At 47.4% G+C, this 15,761-nt stretch overlaps 2 protein-coding genes across 5 annotated transcripts in view; one reads left to right on the top strand and one right to left on the bottom strand.

The window, feature by feature from the left end:
* L1cam (L1 cell adhesion molecule) overlaps positions 1 to 6,146 on the bottom strand; it is a 28,687-nt gene extending 22,541 nt beyond the window's left edge. For all 4 annotated transcript variants that reach the window (XM_052171352.1, XM_052171351.1, XM_052171354.1 and 1 more), the window contains exon 1: positions 3,798 to 6,146. The gene's annotated coding sequence lies outside the window, so the exon portion shown is untranslated. The remainder of the gene's footprint in view (positions 1 to 3,797) is intronic.
* Positions 6,147 to 13,453: 7,307 nt separating this feature from the next.
* On the top strand, positions 13,454 to 15,539 carry Avpr2 (arginine vasopressin receptor 2). The gene is made up of 4 exons (XM_052170371.1): positions 13,454 to 13,500; positions 13,741 to 13,934; positions 14,289 to 15,173; positions 15,334 to 15,539. Exons 1-4 carry the CDS (start codon positions 13,454 to 13,456, stop codon positions 15,537 to 15,539), a joined length of 1,332 nt encoding a protein of 443 aa, XP_052026331.1.
* Positions 15,540 to 15,761: the final 222 nt, after the last annotated feature.

Genomic DNA, 15,761 nt, shown 5'->3' on the forward strand with positions numbered 1-15,761 from the left:
TGGCACAAGTTGCTGAGTGGAAATGGAGTGGCCTTGCAGCTTTTTAACCTGGAAAAGCTGTGGCAAGCTCCTGGGGTTTTGGGTTGGGGGGAGCGGACAAAGAAAAGCTCCCAGAAAGGCCAGCAGAGCAGATCCTCCCCCTGGCAAAAGAACTCCTACACTCCTCTGACTCCTCCCTCTCTCTCTCTAACCACAGCGTTTAGGAAGCCACAAAGACCCCGTTGATATTTGGAGAGCAGTCAGGGTGGTCATAGAATGCTCCTCTCTACCCTCCAAATCAGGCAAGGCCATATGGGAATGTCTAAGCCCAATTCAGGGACAAGGGGACAACTGAGATTCACCCCTATTATGGAGACTAGCAACTCTGCACTAAGTTCATAGCCATCAGAAGTTACTAAGAGAGGGGAACACCTTAGGGGAAGTACAGGGTGGAGCAAAGAAATACAAGATAAACAAAAAGGCAATCAGACAGAGTAAAGGATACCAACTGGAAGAGCAGGGAAGAGGGCAGGCAGAGGAGAGGACAGGAGGGGAAGGCTGCATCTCCACCTTCTACGGGCAAATGAGGAATGGCCCAGTGAGAGGATAACAATGTCAGAGGGATGCAAGAAGCCTGGGAAAGCAGAAAATGATGACCAGATTAGAGCAAGTGACAGATGGAAAGGTTATAGGACATGAGGGATGGGGCTAATGAGGGTCCCATATAGGGACCTAAGCCTTCCCCATCATGGGAACAGGTGACAGGACAAAGACACTGCCAACTTGGGTCACTAGTCCTGGAATTCAGACCCACTCTCAGAGCCAGAACTACATGGTACCCCCTCACACCTTGTCCATAAAGGGAGGCCTGGAAGATCTCCACACCTCACACCTTGTCCATAAAGGGAGGCCTGGAAGATCTCCACACCTCACACCTTGTCCATAAAGGGAGGCCTGGAAGATCTCCACATGGGACCTCAATTCTACTCCCTACCCTGGACACATGTGGTGATAGGATCATTGGGCTAGGTCATTCTTGCAAGGTCATGTCACCCTCACAGTCCAGAGGAGTACCTAGTTGTCATTTTGGTTGGTACAATTTGCTATGAAAGAGATATTGCATGCATCAATGAATCACCACTCCTCATATGATAGCCAGCAAAGCTGAAGCTCAAGTCTGGTGTGTGGTGGCATAGGCCCATCATCCCAGCATTTGGAAAGGTTGAGGCATGAGGGTTGCTTTGAGGTTGAGATCAGCCTCAGCTACATAGTGAGTACTAGATCAGCCAGAGTTACAGAGTGAAACCCTGTCTCAAAAACTGGAAAGAAATTGTGAGGCAGAGACAGGTAATTTCTGAGTTTGAGGCTGTCCTGGCCTAAAGAGAGCACCCCAGGACAGTCAGAGGTATACAGAGAAACTGTCTCAAAAAAAATTAAAAATCAGAAAGAAAAAATAAAGGAAGGAAGGAAGGAAGAAAGAAAGAAAGAGAAAGAAGAAGAAAGAAAGAAAGAAAGAAAGAAGAAGAAAGAAAGAAAGAAAGAAAGAAAGAAAGAAAGAAAGAAAGAAAGGAAGGAAGGAAGGAAGGAAGGAAGGAAGGAAGGAAAGGAAGGAAGGAAGGAAGGAAAGAAAGAAGGAAAGGGAAAGGGAAAGGGAAAGGGAAAGGGAAAGGAAAGGAAAGGAAAGGAAAGGAAAGGAAAGGAAAGGAAAAGGAAAGGAAGAGGAAAGGAAAGGAAAGGAAAGGAGTGGGGGTTGAAGCTCAAAATAGGCGAGGGCCTGACTGTCTTGAGTCATTGAACTGGGCAACAGCCAATATGTCCCCTTTACCCTGCCTAGCCAATCATGGAAAGTATTTCTCATGGAAAATAGCTATCCCTCAGTGACAGAAAAGTACAATCTTGGAAGAAACCAACTGGGGAGCATAGCAGGACTCCCCTGTCTTCCTTCACTGTCTTCCTTTTTCCCTTCAAATTATCATGAAGGAAATAAAAGGGAAATCCGTATTTCAAAAGGATAAGGATGGTACTGGTAACTGGTTACTTATGTGTGCACTCTGGCCCAAACAGGCATGCAGCAGTGAAAATCTATCTAGCAAATGGCTACCCACCCATGGTTTCTCAGTCCCTGGGCAGTCATTCTGTGAATAGCCCCCATGCCTGAGCATGATGCTCTGCAAAAGGGTAGAGGCTGGGCACTGGGGGAGGAGTCTCTTGGGAGTAGGTAGTAGCAATCCAGGAGTGCTGTGCTGTGATGAATGTCGAATGTGTTTTCCTCCTCCTCGGTAATCAGATCACAGGCAATTCCTAATTTCTTTTGTTCTCTATTTCAAATGTATTTCAATAAGTTGCTCCTGTATTTTTTAAATGTACTGTAACAAGATGTATTGCTTTGGGTATTGTACACACAAAAAATAATAATGACAGACATTGGAATACAGCAAGGAGTCAGAGAAGTGGGGAGTTCCCAGTCCCAGCCCTATCACTAATTCGTCATGTGGCCACAAGTATATACAGTGCTGCATAGATGTTGGGCTAGGTGAGAAGCCAGGGTTGTCAAATTCCACCATCTGCAGCAAGGAGCCCATCAGAGCTGAGGCTCTGGGCAAGCCCCACCCTGCTAAAGGACCATAAAGGTGGGAAGAAAGGCTGCTGGATCTATTCATCACAAGGGCCATATGAGTCAGCAAAGATAACACTGGGCTGCTAGTAGCCACTACCACTGGAATTGCATTAATCAGGATTAAGACATCTACCTGAAAGGGGTGCCAGGCCCCCAGACAGATGGTGGTCCTGCTTCCCTGAGACAGATGGATAGGGGTTCTAGACATCAGGAGCAGTGGGTTATTTCTGTTGTTCTTTTTAATCCCTGTCAACCGACACCCTAAAATTCTGAACCAGATAGAAGAGAATAGGGTATGGAAAGGTTCCTTCCTCCCATAATTAAACAGAGTGTAAAACAATGTCTAAAATTACTCCACTCTCTACAGAAAGAGTCCCAGAAACCTTGCTTCCAGAAGTCCCTGGTCCTAAGCCAATGAGGCCTTTCTTCCCTTATTTTTACCTGATGGACCCATGGTCCACACCCATGTGCACCCACAGGCACATCAGTGGATGCCCAAATCCATCTCTCTTACTGTAGCCTTTATTGGCCAAAGAACCTAAGGGAGGTTATGTGCCTGAGAGGAGACTGTTTTGCAGTGCATTTGAGGGGATCCCCATAGGGAATTTGGAAAGGAGGAGGTGAAGAACAAAGCCCCCTCCCCAGTTTGGGGTGGAGGGGCAGGCAGCGCCCATCCCTGTTCCTTCTTCCCCTCCCACTACCGGAGGAGCTTCGCTCAATCTCCCCCACACCATGCTAGACACTGGCTTCTCCCCCACCCCACCCGCAATCAGGACTTTAGAATGGAGATGAGGAACAGTCACGCCCAGAGCCACACCCCACAGAGGTCGACTGGATTAGATGGACGTTCAGCTGGGTTCATATTTCCTTCCTCACACAGACATATACCCACAAGGATATGCCAACTTCAGCCCCACTTGCCCATACAGAACCTGCCTGACCACTCCTGTGCCCCTCCCTAAGCATGCATTTGGGGAGCCGCCCAGTTACCCCTCACCTGTCGGGCTCTGGCACCTAGCCACTTTCTCCAATCGCATTCGAGACCACAGTGCTCAGAGCCCGAAGCCTAGCATGCATGGGTGGGGCTCCAGCCTTCCTACCGAGGAGGCATGAAACCAGCTCCCTTTGCGCCCGAGGCGGGCTGGGTCTGGAACGCAGATGGTCGCTGCTGCGGCCAAGGGGACAAACTAGCCCGCCTTACCTGCACCGTTCGGGTTGCCGGGTTGCCAGTCCAGCCTCTGTGCACACCGACCTCGGACCCGCCACCCAGCTAAGCCGCTGCCGACGAGGATGTTGCTGCTGCAGCGTCGGCGGCGGCAGCAGCAGCGGGCGGGGCAACGTGCGCCTGGAGGTGGGGGGAGGAAGAAGGAGGGGGAGTGAGTGAGATCACCTCCCCCGCAGCAGGCCCCGCCTCGCCACACCCTCGCTCCTTGTTTTATCTGAACCTGGCTACAGAGCCCCTTGCGTGATAGGAACCTCGTGGGGGGTCCTCTTTAGGAGCTCCAGAGGAATCCCCCAGACGAGAATAACCCCAACCTTACCAACAGGGATCCCCGCCGCCCTTGAGGCTTGTATTGGAAATCATTGCTAAAGTATTCTCTGGATCCCAGGGCTGGACAGTGGGGAGAGGATCCAGACTGGGCCAGATTATCTTGCCTCCACTTGGTCTTCGAGGGCTCTGGCTAGTAATGGGCATTCATACACCATTAGGTCCAGGCCGAGCCCTGGTCATGTGTTCGAATGTCTCCGTGCTCTCAGGGCAGAACTCCGGTAACCTCAAGCTCCTCTTGGAACCCCTGCTCAGCCAGGATGCTAGGCCAGGGTCCTTCAGGAATGTGCGCCTGAACCTGAGTCCTCAGCCTGCGAAGGGGGTGTGGCAAGACATAGGCTTGTGCATACCACACAGTCCCTACTAAACACTAGGTCCCAAACTAGGCTAGAAGGGAAAGTTCTCAGAGAGGGCGCCCTTCGACCTGAAACCCCCCTACTCCTGATCTTCCTCCCACTTCCCTCCTGCTCAGTGCTTTATTTCTTTGTCCTCGGGATTGGCCTCTTTCTGACCTTTCCTGCCCGCCCTACTCTTGCTTACAGCCCTATGGGGAAAGTTTCTGGAAAGGAGCTCTTCCCAGTGGCGCCCCCTCCCAGGCTCATGGCTGTGACCTCCCAAGCGAGGAGAAGCGGAGGGGGCTGGAATTCCAAAGTGAGTCCAGCTATCTGAAGCTGCAGGGCAAGGAAGGCCTAGGGCCTAGATGGCAGATTGCAGCCCTGGTAGGTACGGTATTTTTATGAGCATGCCTGTTACTCAGTGAAGCATTCTGTAGGTCCTCTGCTCAGCCTGCCAACACTCCCCCAGTGGTGCAATATCCTGATCCCATGAAAACACTTTTGGCACTCTAGCTTGGTCTCCCTCCTCATATGATCACCTCCTGACAGCTTCCGTTCTCATGAAAAAAAAAAAAAAAACAGACTTGGGGGCACCTGCTAGCACTCTGTGAAGGTCTGGATGTCTTGTTCGATGGAATCTTTAGGAAGAGTCATCTGAATGAAGGTGGAGGCCTAAGTGGAAAGCTCAGAGGAAATGACTCCTACAGGCCTGCCACTTGGCTCAGATGGATTCAGAATGAAGCCAGCGGCCTTTAGCTGGGCAGAGAATGGTATTTTCCATGAGGCACTGAACTGAGATCAGCTTCTTGACTGCACTGATGTAAGAGTGATAGGCCACAAAATTGGCCTCTCCTCTCCAGCTGCTCTCTCCACTGCCTTGCTCCCAGACTGCATACCAACTGGACTTAGTCTAGGGTTGATGCTGTTCTGGAACTCACACAATGGCTGAATTTCATTTTAAACCTACATGCCCCTGTCTCAGCCTCTTAGTGCTGGCATTATAAGTGTTTACTCTACCTAGCTCTGTTTACAAGGCCTAGACACAAGTTTTTGTTTTTGTTTTTTGGGTTTTGTTTTTGTTTTTGTTTTTTGTTGTTTTTTGGGGGGGGGTGGGTTTTGATTTTTTTCGAGACAGGGTTTCTCTGTGTAGCCTTGGCTCTCCTGGAACTCACTTTGTAGACCAGGCTGGCCTCGGGAACTCAGAAATCCACTCTGCCTCTGGTGTGCGCCACCACCGCCCAGCTTAGACACAAGTTTTATTTCATCTCTCAAACACCTTTGTCTTTTAAGTATCAGCACTTGGGAGACAAAGTCAAGCATGTATCTTATACGTTTGAGGTCAGTCTAGTTTACAAAATTCTAGGACAGCCAAGGCTATATAGTGAGACTGTGTCTCAAAAAAAAAGTACTTAAAAAAATTTTTACTTGCTGGACATGGTGGCACTCACCTTTATCACAGCACTTGGGAAGCAGAGGCTAGTATCCCTTCAGTGATGTGGCTTAGTTATTAAAGTTCTTGTCTGTTTTGCAGACAGCACCAGGTTCAATCCCCACTACTTTTTGAACCTAATATTGTAGGGCATGCCTATCTATAATCATAGCACTCAGGCTACGAAGGCAAGAGGATCAGAAGTTCTAGGGCATCCTTGGTTACATATTAGGTTCAAGGTCAACTATTGGATACAGAAGACCCTGTTTCAAAAGACAAACCAAGAAAAGAAATGGAACTTTTTGCCTCTGTATGTGTATAGTATATATCTTTGGAGACTCGTTTTCTATAGATGTGAGGAGGGTTTCTAGGTTTCTAATTTGTTACACAGTCAGAAATCTAGGAGGATTCTGAAGTGCTGGTCAACCCCTCTCCTATCCTGGAATCTCCCTTTGCACCTCAGAGGTGAAAGGCCCCTACCTCTCCTCAGAAATTTCTGGTAATTGCCTTCCACCTAGCCTCTGTCCTGCCTTCACACAACTACTACTCTTGTAGTAGTTCATTGCAAAATTTTGCATAAAGCAATTCTCTAGCCTCTGGCTCACATTAGACAAATTCATCCTCTTCTTGGAATGTCAAGAGAAGCCTGAAACCACTATCCTGAACACTTCTCCAAGGCCTGGGATGTTCTATTCTGGGTCAGGAGGGGTCAGGACAGAAATTAGTACCTTCTTCATCTTCCTCAGTTTGTCTTTCATTGCCACATACCACCAGTCCTGTGTCAGTGATTCATGTCCCAAACAACATCCCAACCTTTTGGGTTCTTCAGTATTTTTGTTCTTCCAAAACTTTATTCTCTTTCTTTAAAAAAAAAAAAACAAAACATTTCAGGGTCCAGCATGGTGGCATACACCTTTAATCCCAGCACTCTAGACACAAAAGTAGTGGGATCTCTGAGTTTGAAACTCTACAGAGTGAATTTCAGGACAGCCAAGACTACACAGAGAAAACCTGTCTCAAAAACAAAACACCCCCCAAATAAGATAAAAGACATTTTAAATTTACTTATCTTACACGTATAAGTGTTTGCCTGCATGTATATATCAGTACTATGTGTGTGCAGTACATGCAGAAGTCAGAAAAGGATATCAGAGTCCCTAGAACTGAAGTTAAGGATGGTTGTGGGTGGTGGGAATTGAACCTGGGTCATCTAGCAAGAGCTGTCAATGCTCTTAATCTCAGAGCTATCTCTTTAGCCCCTTTCTCTGGCTTTTGTTTTTCTTGAGACAGGGTCTCAATACATAGCCCCAGCTACCTTGGAACTCAGTTTTTACATTAATTAGGCTTGCCTCAACCTCAAAGAGATTTGCCCACCTCTGCCTCCTGTCTGCATCCCCCTCCCTCCTATGTGCATATCTGTCTGTCTGGCACAGTCTTTGTTTTGTTTTCTTTTATCTCTTGTTTGTTGTTTTGTTGGAAGCAGAATCACATGTAGCCCAAGTTGGCCTTGAAGTCTTCATCCTTCTGCCTCAGCCTCCCAAATACAGAAATTACAGATGTGCAATACCATGCCCAGCATTCCCAAATCATGCTAACCTCACCTATCCTCCTCCTCTGTCTCAATTGCTTTAACCTGTTCATCACAAATGCTTACCCTCTGTTCTTAGCCTCATACTTTTCCTTTCCATTCTCTGCAGCATCCTTCCACTCCTGAGTCTTTACCAGTCCCTCAAGCACAGTCTAAGGGCTACATGGATGATTCTCTATTGAATGTTGGCAGCCAGCTTCAGGCATCAGCCTAAAGATCTTCCTCGGGACTAATCCCAGGACACAGGACCTGAAGTCACAGAACTGAAGAAGCTTACTATTGACTAGTCCCCCAAAGGTCCTTGTATTAAAAAACTTTATTTCCAACATAGCATGTTGGGAAGTGGTAAGTGTCAGTGGGAAATGTTCCATACATTGAAAGTACATCCTCAAAAGGAAGAGAGGGCCTGGAGAGAGAGGCTCAGTAGCTAGACTCCTAATCTGTTTCTCCAGAGGATACAGATTTGATTCCAAGTGCCCACATGGTGGGCCACAACCATTTGTAATTCCATTCTCAGGACCTTAAGCCTTCTTGTCTTTATGGGTATTGTATACACATGGCACACAAATATGCATGCAGGCAAAACACCCATACACATGAATATAAATAAATGAAAAAACAATAAATATTTAAATCAAAATTTAAAACAATAAATATTTAAATCAAAAATTTAAATCAAAAATTACATTTTTAAAAGGGAGAGAGAGAGAAGTCCCAGACCTTTCCTTTGTTTTACAACCAACTATAAGGTTGGTGGTTTTGTACTACCACTATCCTGCCTTGCTAGGCTGTCTTGGTGTTTCGAGACAGGGTTTCTTTATGTAACAGCCCTGGCTGTCCTGGTACTCACTCTGTAGACCAGACTGGTTTTGAACTCACAGAAATCTGCCTGCCTCTGCCTCCCAAATGCTGGGATTAAAGGTGAGCACCACCACGACCTGGTACATCTAGAGTTTCTATACTTCATTCTTTATTTTTATTTTTTCAAGACAGGGTTTCTCTGTGTAATACCCCAGGACAGGAGCATGTGAACTCACTCTGTAGATCAGGCTGGCTTCAAACTAACAGAGATTCACCTGCCTCTGCCTCCTAAGTTCTGGTATTAAAGACATGTGCCACTACACCCAGCCTCTTTTTACTGTTTCTTATTTGAGACAGGGGCTCTCTCACTAAGTTGCCAGGCAGGCCTTGAATTTTTTATCTTGTCTTAGCTTCTTTTTTTTTTTAAACTTTTTTTTAAAGATTTATTTATTTATTATATGTAAGTACACTGTAGCTGTCTTCAGACACTCCAGAAGAGGGAGTCAGATTTCATTAGGGATGGTTGTGAGCCACCATGTGGTTGCTGGGATTTGAACTCAAGACCTTCAGAGTGGTTAAGTCAGTGCTCTTAACCACTGAGCCATCTCTCCAGCCCCTTGTCTTAGCTTCTTGAAGAGCTAGGATTATAAGCCTGGGCTATCATGGTCAACATGACAAGATAGCCAGAGATTACCTGACTTCTGAGGAAAGCCTCTATCCTGACAGCATGAAAAAGAAAATACAATTGTAAAAATACATACTTTTTTCTGAGTCAAGCATGACAGCTCACATCTCTAATCCTAACTCCAAGGAGGCTCAGACAAGTGCATAATTATAAATTTGAGGTGACATATTTTATATATTGTATAACAGAATTATATATTGACTACCAGGCTAACTATGGTTACAAAGCAAGATCCCTTGGAAGCAAGCTGGGCAGCGGTGTCACAGGCCTTTAATCCCAGCACTCTGAGAGGCAGAGACAGGAGGATTTCTGAGTTCGAGGCCAGCCTGGTCTACAGAGTGAGTTCCAGGACAGCCAGGGCTACACAGAGAAACCCTGTCTCGAAAAAACAAAAAACAAAAAACCCTTCTTGAAAGCAAACAAACTAAAAGGAAAACAAACTCTGATTTCTGTATTAGTTCGGGTTACTATTACTGTGATGAAACACCATGACCAAAAGCAACTTGGAAAGGAAAGGGTTTCTTTGGCTTACATATCTGGAGTCCACAGTTCATCGTGGGAAGCCAGGACAGGAAGAACTCAATCCTGAGAGAGCCTGGAAGCTGATGCAGAGACCAGAGAAAACACTGCTTACTGGCTTGTTCAGCTCATAGCTTGCTCAGCTTGCTTAAGTGAATCTTGTCACTGAGCCTCTTGAACTTCCCACATTTCAGGAGTTTCCTTTTAAGTTTACTTAGCTTGTTTTATGAGCATCCCTCCTTCAGAAGAAATTATTTAATTCAAATGAACTTGCTACACAAGGCCAGCATCAGGTTCTGTGATAGAGCTCACTTGAGAACAAATGGCAATAGCCAAAAGCAACTAAACCACTATCAGCAGACAAGTGGATATAAAAAAAAAAAAAAAATGGTACTAAGCCATAAAAATACTGGCTGGGGATAGAGCTCAGGTGGTGAAGTACTTGCTTATAACCTACAAAGTCATTCTCAGTACTGCACAGACCCCTTGTGATGGTGCACTCCTATAATCCCGGGTAGAGGCAGGGACCTTGGAAGTTCTAGGTCATCTGTTTCTGACAAGTATGACTATGTCTTCTCATGGGATGATAGGGAAGTTAGGCAGTGGACACGGTTGTGATGGGTGAGTACACCAGCTAATAAGGCAGAAGCTTCATGCATTGACTTTTCTGACCCAGTCTTGGAAAGCAAGCGGCACTTTTAACAGATTATCTTAATCAAAAGCAGTGCAGAAACCTACTCGGGTTGTAGAGGGAAGGTTAAATTTCACCTCTTGATGGAATGTGGCAAGGCTCCTAGAGAACATATGGGATGAAGATATTGTTGGAGCTACCTTGAAAGGCTACAATCTGCCACACACAGGTTAAAAGGCAGAGAGTACCAGCCTTAAACAAAGTATCTATACAGTATTTCCAAGAAGCACTTTTAAACATAAATACACATAGAAAGTAAAAGTATGTAAAAAGATATATCAAGGAAAGCAGGTATGGCTGTACGAATACAAAATAGAGTAGAATTCAGCATAGAGTGTTACCAAAACTAAGAGGAACACTGAAAGGCGACAATAACATGACCAAATCCCTCAAATACATGAATCAAAAGTTGTTCCCTCTAAAGGGCTCTAGAAATAAACAAATCTCCCAACATTGACACTATAATATATGTTTTTCAGGAGTTGATCAAATAGGAAAGAAAAAATGAGCCATAATATACATTTGAATAATTTTATTAAGCAAATTAATGTAATCGATACTTAGAGAGCACCACATCCCCAAATACTCTTCTTTAGGGTAGGGTAGATATAAAATTCAGGAATATCAATGAACACCAATAAAAGACAAAGGACTTGGCTATTGCTCCACTGAGAAGTTGAATTAAAGCAACAACAATGGGCTAGTGGAATGGCTTAGTGGGTACACACACACACTATGCTGTACACACCCACATAAATAAATGTAATAAAATAAATAAATTTTAAAATCAACAATAAAGGGGGCTGGAGAGATGGCTCAGCAGTTAAGTGCACTGACTGCTCTTCCTAAGGTCCTGAGTTCAATTCCCAGTAACCACATGGTGGCTCACAACCATCTGTAATGGGATCTGATGCCCTCTTCTGGTGTGTCTGGAGACAGCTACAGTGTGCTCATATATAATAATAAATACAGTTTTTTAAAAATTCAGGCCGGGTGGTGGTTGCGCACACCTGTGATCCCAGCACTTGGGAGGCAGAGGCAGGCGGATTTCTGAGTTCGAGGCCAGCCTGGTCTACAGAGAGTTCCAGGACAGCCAGCCAGGGCTATACAGAGAAACCCTGTCTCAAAAAAAAAAAAAAATCCAAAAAACCATTTAAAAAAAATCAACAATAAAGCCAGGCATGGTGGTGCATGTTTTTAATCCCAGCATCCAGAAGGCAGAACCAGATTGATCTCTATGATTTCAGGATTTGAGTCTCTCTGTCTCAACAAACAAAAACAAGGCATGGTGGTATATGCCTGTAATTGCCTGGGAGGTAGAAACAGATGGATAGCCAAGCAGTAGTGGTGCACGCCTGTAATCCCAGCACTTGTGGGTGGGTGGGGAGGCAGAGGCAGGCGGATTTCTGAGTTCAGGGCCAGCCTGGTCTACAGAGTGAGTTCCAGGACAGCAAGGGCTATACAGAGAAACCCTGTCTCAAACCCTTCCTTTGAAAAAGAAACAGACAAATATAAGTAATGTTTATAACACTTAGGAGGTATAAGCAGATGGATCTCTATGAGGTGAAGACCAACCTGGTCTACATAATGAGTGTTAGGAAAACCAGGGCTATGTAAAGAGACCCTGTCTCAAAAACAAAACAAAACAACAAAGTAAAGCATGCTGCTACATGTCTGTAATCCTAGCACTTGGGAAACAGAGTCCATGCAAATTTGAGGCCAGCTTAATTTATTTTGGGAGTTCCAGGCTTACCAGGAGACCTTATCTTAAAAAAAAAAAAATCAAAGGACGCCCCCAAAGCAATGTGTGTGTGTGTGTGTGTATGTGTGTGTATGTGTGTGATGGTGTATATTATGTGCAGTATATGTTGGGTGATGTGTACCTCCGTGTAACATATGTGGGATGTGGAGGTCTGAGCTATATAGTGTTTGTGCACAAGGTTGGAGTGAGGCATGTATCTCTGCCTCTTAGGACAGCATCCACCCCATGTTTCTTTTATCCCAAGGGGCTCGGAGGGGCTGGAGCCCATCAGACTCTCTGGGCAGAAAGAGACCTTGACTATTGGCAATCCCTGGTCCTGGTCCATGGTAGTGTTGTTTTAGTTGCTAGCCTTGCAGGTCAAGAGGAGAAGACAGACAGGGAGAAAAGGAGCTTGGCCTTGGATGGGTGAGCAGGGTACAGCGTGGGACTGGACCAAACTGACTTGAACAGAAAGGGAACCATAAAAGGAAAAGAAGCTGGTGAGTTACAGGTGGCAGGAGTCAGGAGTATGTGGGAGAGAAGGACCTTAAGCTTTCAGGTTCTTTCACATGGAAACTTGGACCCCTAAGCTTGGTGCACAAATGTATGAGTCTTCATGTTGTGTGAAACTTTTTTTGTTTTTTGTTTTTGTTTTGGTTTGGTTTTTGAGACAGGGTTTCTCTGTGTAGCCCTGGCTGTCCTGGAACTCACTCTGTAGACCAGGCTGGCCTCAAACTTAGAAATCCACCTGTCTCTGCCTCCCAGAGTGCTGGGTTTAAAGGTGTGCGCCACCACTGCCCGGCTATGTCGTGTGAAATTTGTATGTGTGTATGAAGGGGGTAAGTAAAGCAGCTAAGCATACTTGAGATCAGTCTGAAAGCTTTCCTTCTGAGGCAAGTGATTGTAGGTGGGGCATAAGGAAGTGGGGGGGGTGCTCCTGGCTACTACAGGTCCCTGGCTGAGAAGCTGGAACACACGTTTAGCCCTGGCTTAGCCCCTTCTCCACCCCTTCCCTTCCTGTCCCTCATCTCCAGGTAGCCAATCTTAATTGAGAAGGGGCTTGAAAAGGACCTGAGAGGTTCTACCATCTCCAAGCAGGGGATAAAGACAAAGGAAGGAGCATAGCTTGGATAAGGGAGTTAAAGATTTCCCATGAAAAAGTAGGAATTCTGGGTCAGGTCCAGCCATTTCCAGCCTCAGTTTCCCACTTAGGAGATGACATGCTGCACGAGTTTCCCACAGCACTGCCATACCATAAGTTCTAGAAAGGTGGGCCTGTGGAACAGGAAGAAGCAGGACAGAAGTTAAGCTTGGGACTGGGCTTGAGGGGGATGGTCCTGTGGACTGACCAAGGAAGCTTGAGGCAGGAAAGGAATTTGGAGGCTAGAAACTTACTTCCTGGTAGATGGAGGAAGGAGGGCAGGGTAGGTATGAGGGGGGGGGGCATGTGAGGGAGGGAAAGGAGGGGGAAGTCTCCTGTGCAGGTCATTCCCTGAGGCTACTTGGGGCGGGGCCGACAATGGAGAGCAGATCTGAGTGCTGGGCCACCTTCACGCTGCTGCCCAGGTGCCCAGAAGCCCAGGAGCCAAAGCAGGTAAGGGGCTACAAAAAAGCTCTGAGACACACACACACACTTGGTCTCTTACCCAGTCTTTATCCCTCCAATGGTGGTCTGTTCAAGATGCTGCCTGGACAGGACCATAATGTTTACTTCTGCTCCCTAATCACCAGTCTGGTTCTTGTGAGCTGCCTAAACGGAACTGGGCTCTGTGTTTGTTCTGACTGTCCTTTACATTCTCTGCCCAGGCCTAAATGCAGGCTGGACCTCCATCCTGTGAACACAGGTACGGAAAGGCACCTGCCTCCTGGTACCTCTATCTGGTGCAGTGACCCTCGGCGGTGGGGCCGGCCCCTTGAGTGGAGACTGCGTTGGTCCCCTGTGACAGGTGTACAGGTCATCATCAGCCACCCCACCATGATCCTAGTGTCTACCATGTCTGGTAAGTAAGTTCCAGCCACTCGGTTCTGATACCCCTCACATGGATGAGTCAGGTGGGCTACATGGATTCGATGAAGCTGAGAAGGTCCTTTTTCTAAAGACCTATTTCCCTTTCTTGTGAACTGGTGGGCTGTCAGGAGGGGTTGGTTGAAGATCAGGTACTACCTGCCTTCTAAACCAAACACTTCCTTAGGGGACCCCTCTGTTGGGAACCCAGAAATAGGCAGTAAGACTGACAAGGGGTTCAAGGTGTCAGCTGCATAGGTCATACTATCCCTGGCGTTGGAACTTCCTCATTCTGGGGAGCCTAAACAGCATCCCACTAATTTGTCCCTTGTCCCTCACCCTTGCCCAGCTGTGCCTGGGCCCCTTTCGCCCCCTAGCTCTCCCAGCAACAGCAGCCAGGAGGAGCTACTGGATGACCGAGACCCGCTGTTAGTCCGGGCTGAACTGGCCCTGCTATCTACAGTTTTTGTGGCTGTGGCCTTGAGCAATGGCCTAGTGCTGGGGGCCCTAATTCGACGGGGCCGGCGTGGACGCTGGGCACCCATGCACGTCTTCATCAGTCACTTGTGCCTAGCTGACCTGGCTGTGGCTCTGTTTCAAGTGCTACCCCAGCTGGCTTGGGACGCCACTGACCGCTTCCATGGCCCTGATGCCCTGTGTCGGGCTGTCAAGTACCTGCAGATGGTGGGCATGTATGCCTCCTCCTACATGATCCTGGCCATGACACTAGACCGCCACCGTGCCATCTGCCGCCCTATGCTGGCATACCGCCATGGAGGTGGGGCTCGCTGGAACAGGCCAGTGCTGGTGGCCTGGGCCTTCTCACTCCTTCTCAGCCTGCCTCAACTCTTCATCTTTGCTCAACGTGATGTGGGCAATGGCAGTGGGGTGTTTGATTGCTGGGCCCGATTTGCAGAGCCATGGGGCCTTCGTGCCTATGTCACCTGGATTGCCTTGATGGTGTTTGTGGTACCTGCCCTAGGCATTGCTGCCTGCCAGGTTCTTATCTTCCGGGAGATACATGCCAGTCTGGTGCCAGGGCCATCTGAGAGGGCAGGGAGGCGCCGCAGAGGGCACCGAACAGGAAGTCCCAGCGAGGGAGCCCATGTATCAGCAGCCATGGCCAAGACCGTGAGGATGACACTGGTGATTGTGATTGTCTACGTGCTGTGCTGGGCACCCTTCTTCCTTGTGCAGCTGTGGGCAGCGTGGGATCCAGAAGCTCCTCTGGAAAGTGGGTGTGGGTGTGACTAAGGCTGGGGGTGGGGGAGGTAAGGGGCTGGCCCAACACATTTAAGTACTCTACTTGCTGCCTTTATGCATGTGGTGTCCCTGTGGCTTGCTAATATGAGCAAGGGACACCCTAGCTCCAGCCTCGACTCTCTTCTTCATAGGACCCCCCTTTGTGTTGCTCATGCTGCTGGCTAGCCTTAACAGCTGTACCAATCCCTGGATCTATGCTTTCTTCAGTAGCAGTGTCTCCTCGGAGTTGCGTAGCCTGCTTTGCTGTGCTCAGAGGCACACCACACACAGCCTGGGTCCTCAAGATGAGTCCTGTGCCACAGCCAGCTCCTCTCTGATGAAGGATACACCCTCCTGAGTAGCTACTGGGCTCTTTCTATTCAAAACCCCCTGTAGCTCAGCTGACTATCTAGGGCTGGCCCTGGGAGTAACAAGAAAGGGTACCTTGGTTATCCTTAGTTCTCCCTAGGTGTCATTGTCCCCAGGTATACAAGAAGGAAATGTTCCAGGGCTATAAAGAAACCCTAAGTTGGCTCCTTTGTTGCCAGACATGGAAAGCAACTGGGACAGATGCCTCAAG

This window comes from Apodemus sylvaticus, chromosome X, assembly GCF_947179515.1.
Source record: "Apodemus sylvaticus chromosome X, mApoSyl1.1, whole genome shotgun sequence".
Lineage (NCBI taxonomy): Eukaryota > Metazoa > Chordata > Mammalia > Rodentia > Muridae > Apodemus > Apodemus sylvaticus.

Coding starts and splice junctions, on each gene's coding strand:
- Avpr2 (XM_052170371.1), top strand. CDS start 13,454: ATGGAGAGCAGATCTGAGTGCTGGGCCACCTTCACGCTGCTGCCCAG. Junction 13,935..14,288: donor CCTAGTGTCTACCATGTCTG/GTAAGTAAGTTC, acceptor ACCCTTGCCCAG/CTGTGCCTGGGCCCCTTTCG. Junction 15,174..15,333: donor TCCAGAAGCTCCTCTGGAAA/GTGGGTGTGGGT, acceptor TCTTCTTCATAG/GACCCCCCTTTGTGTTGCTC.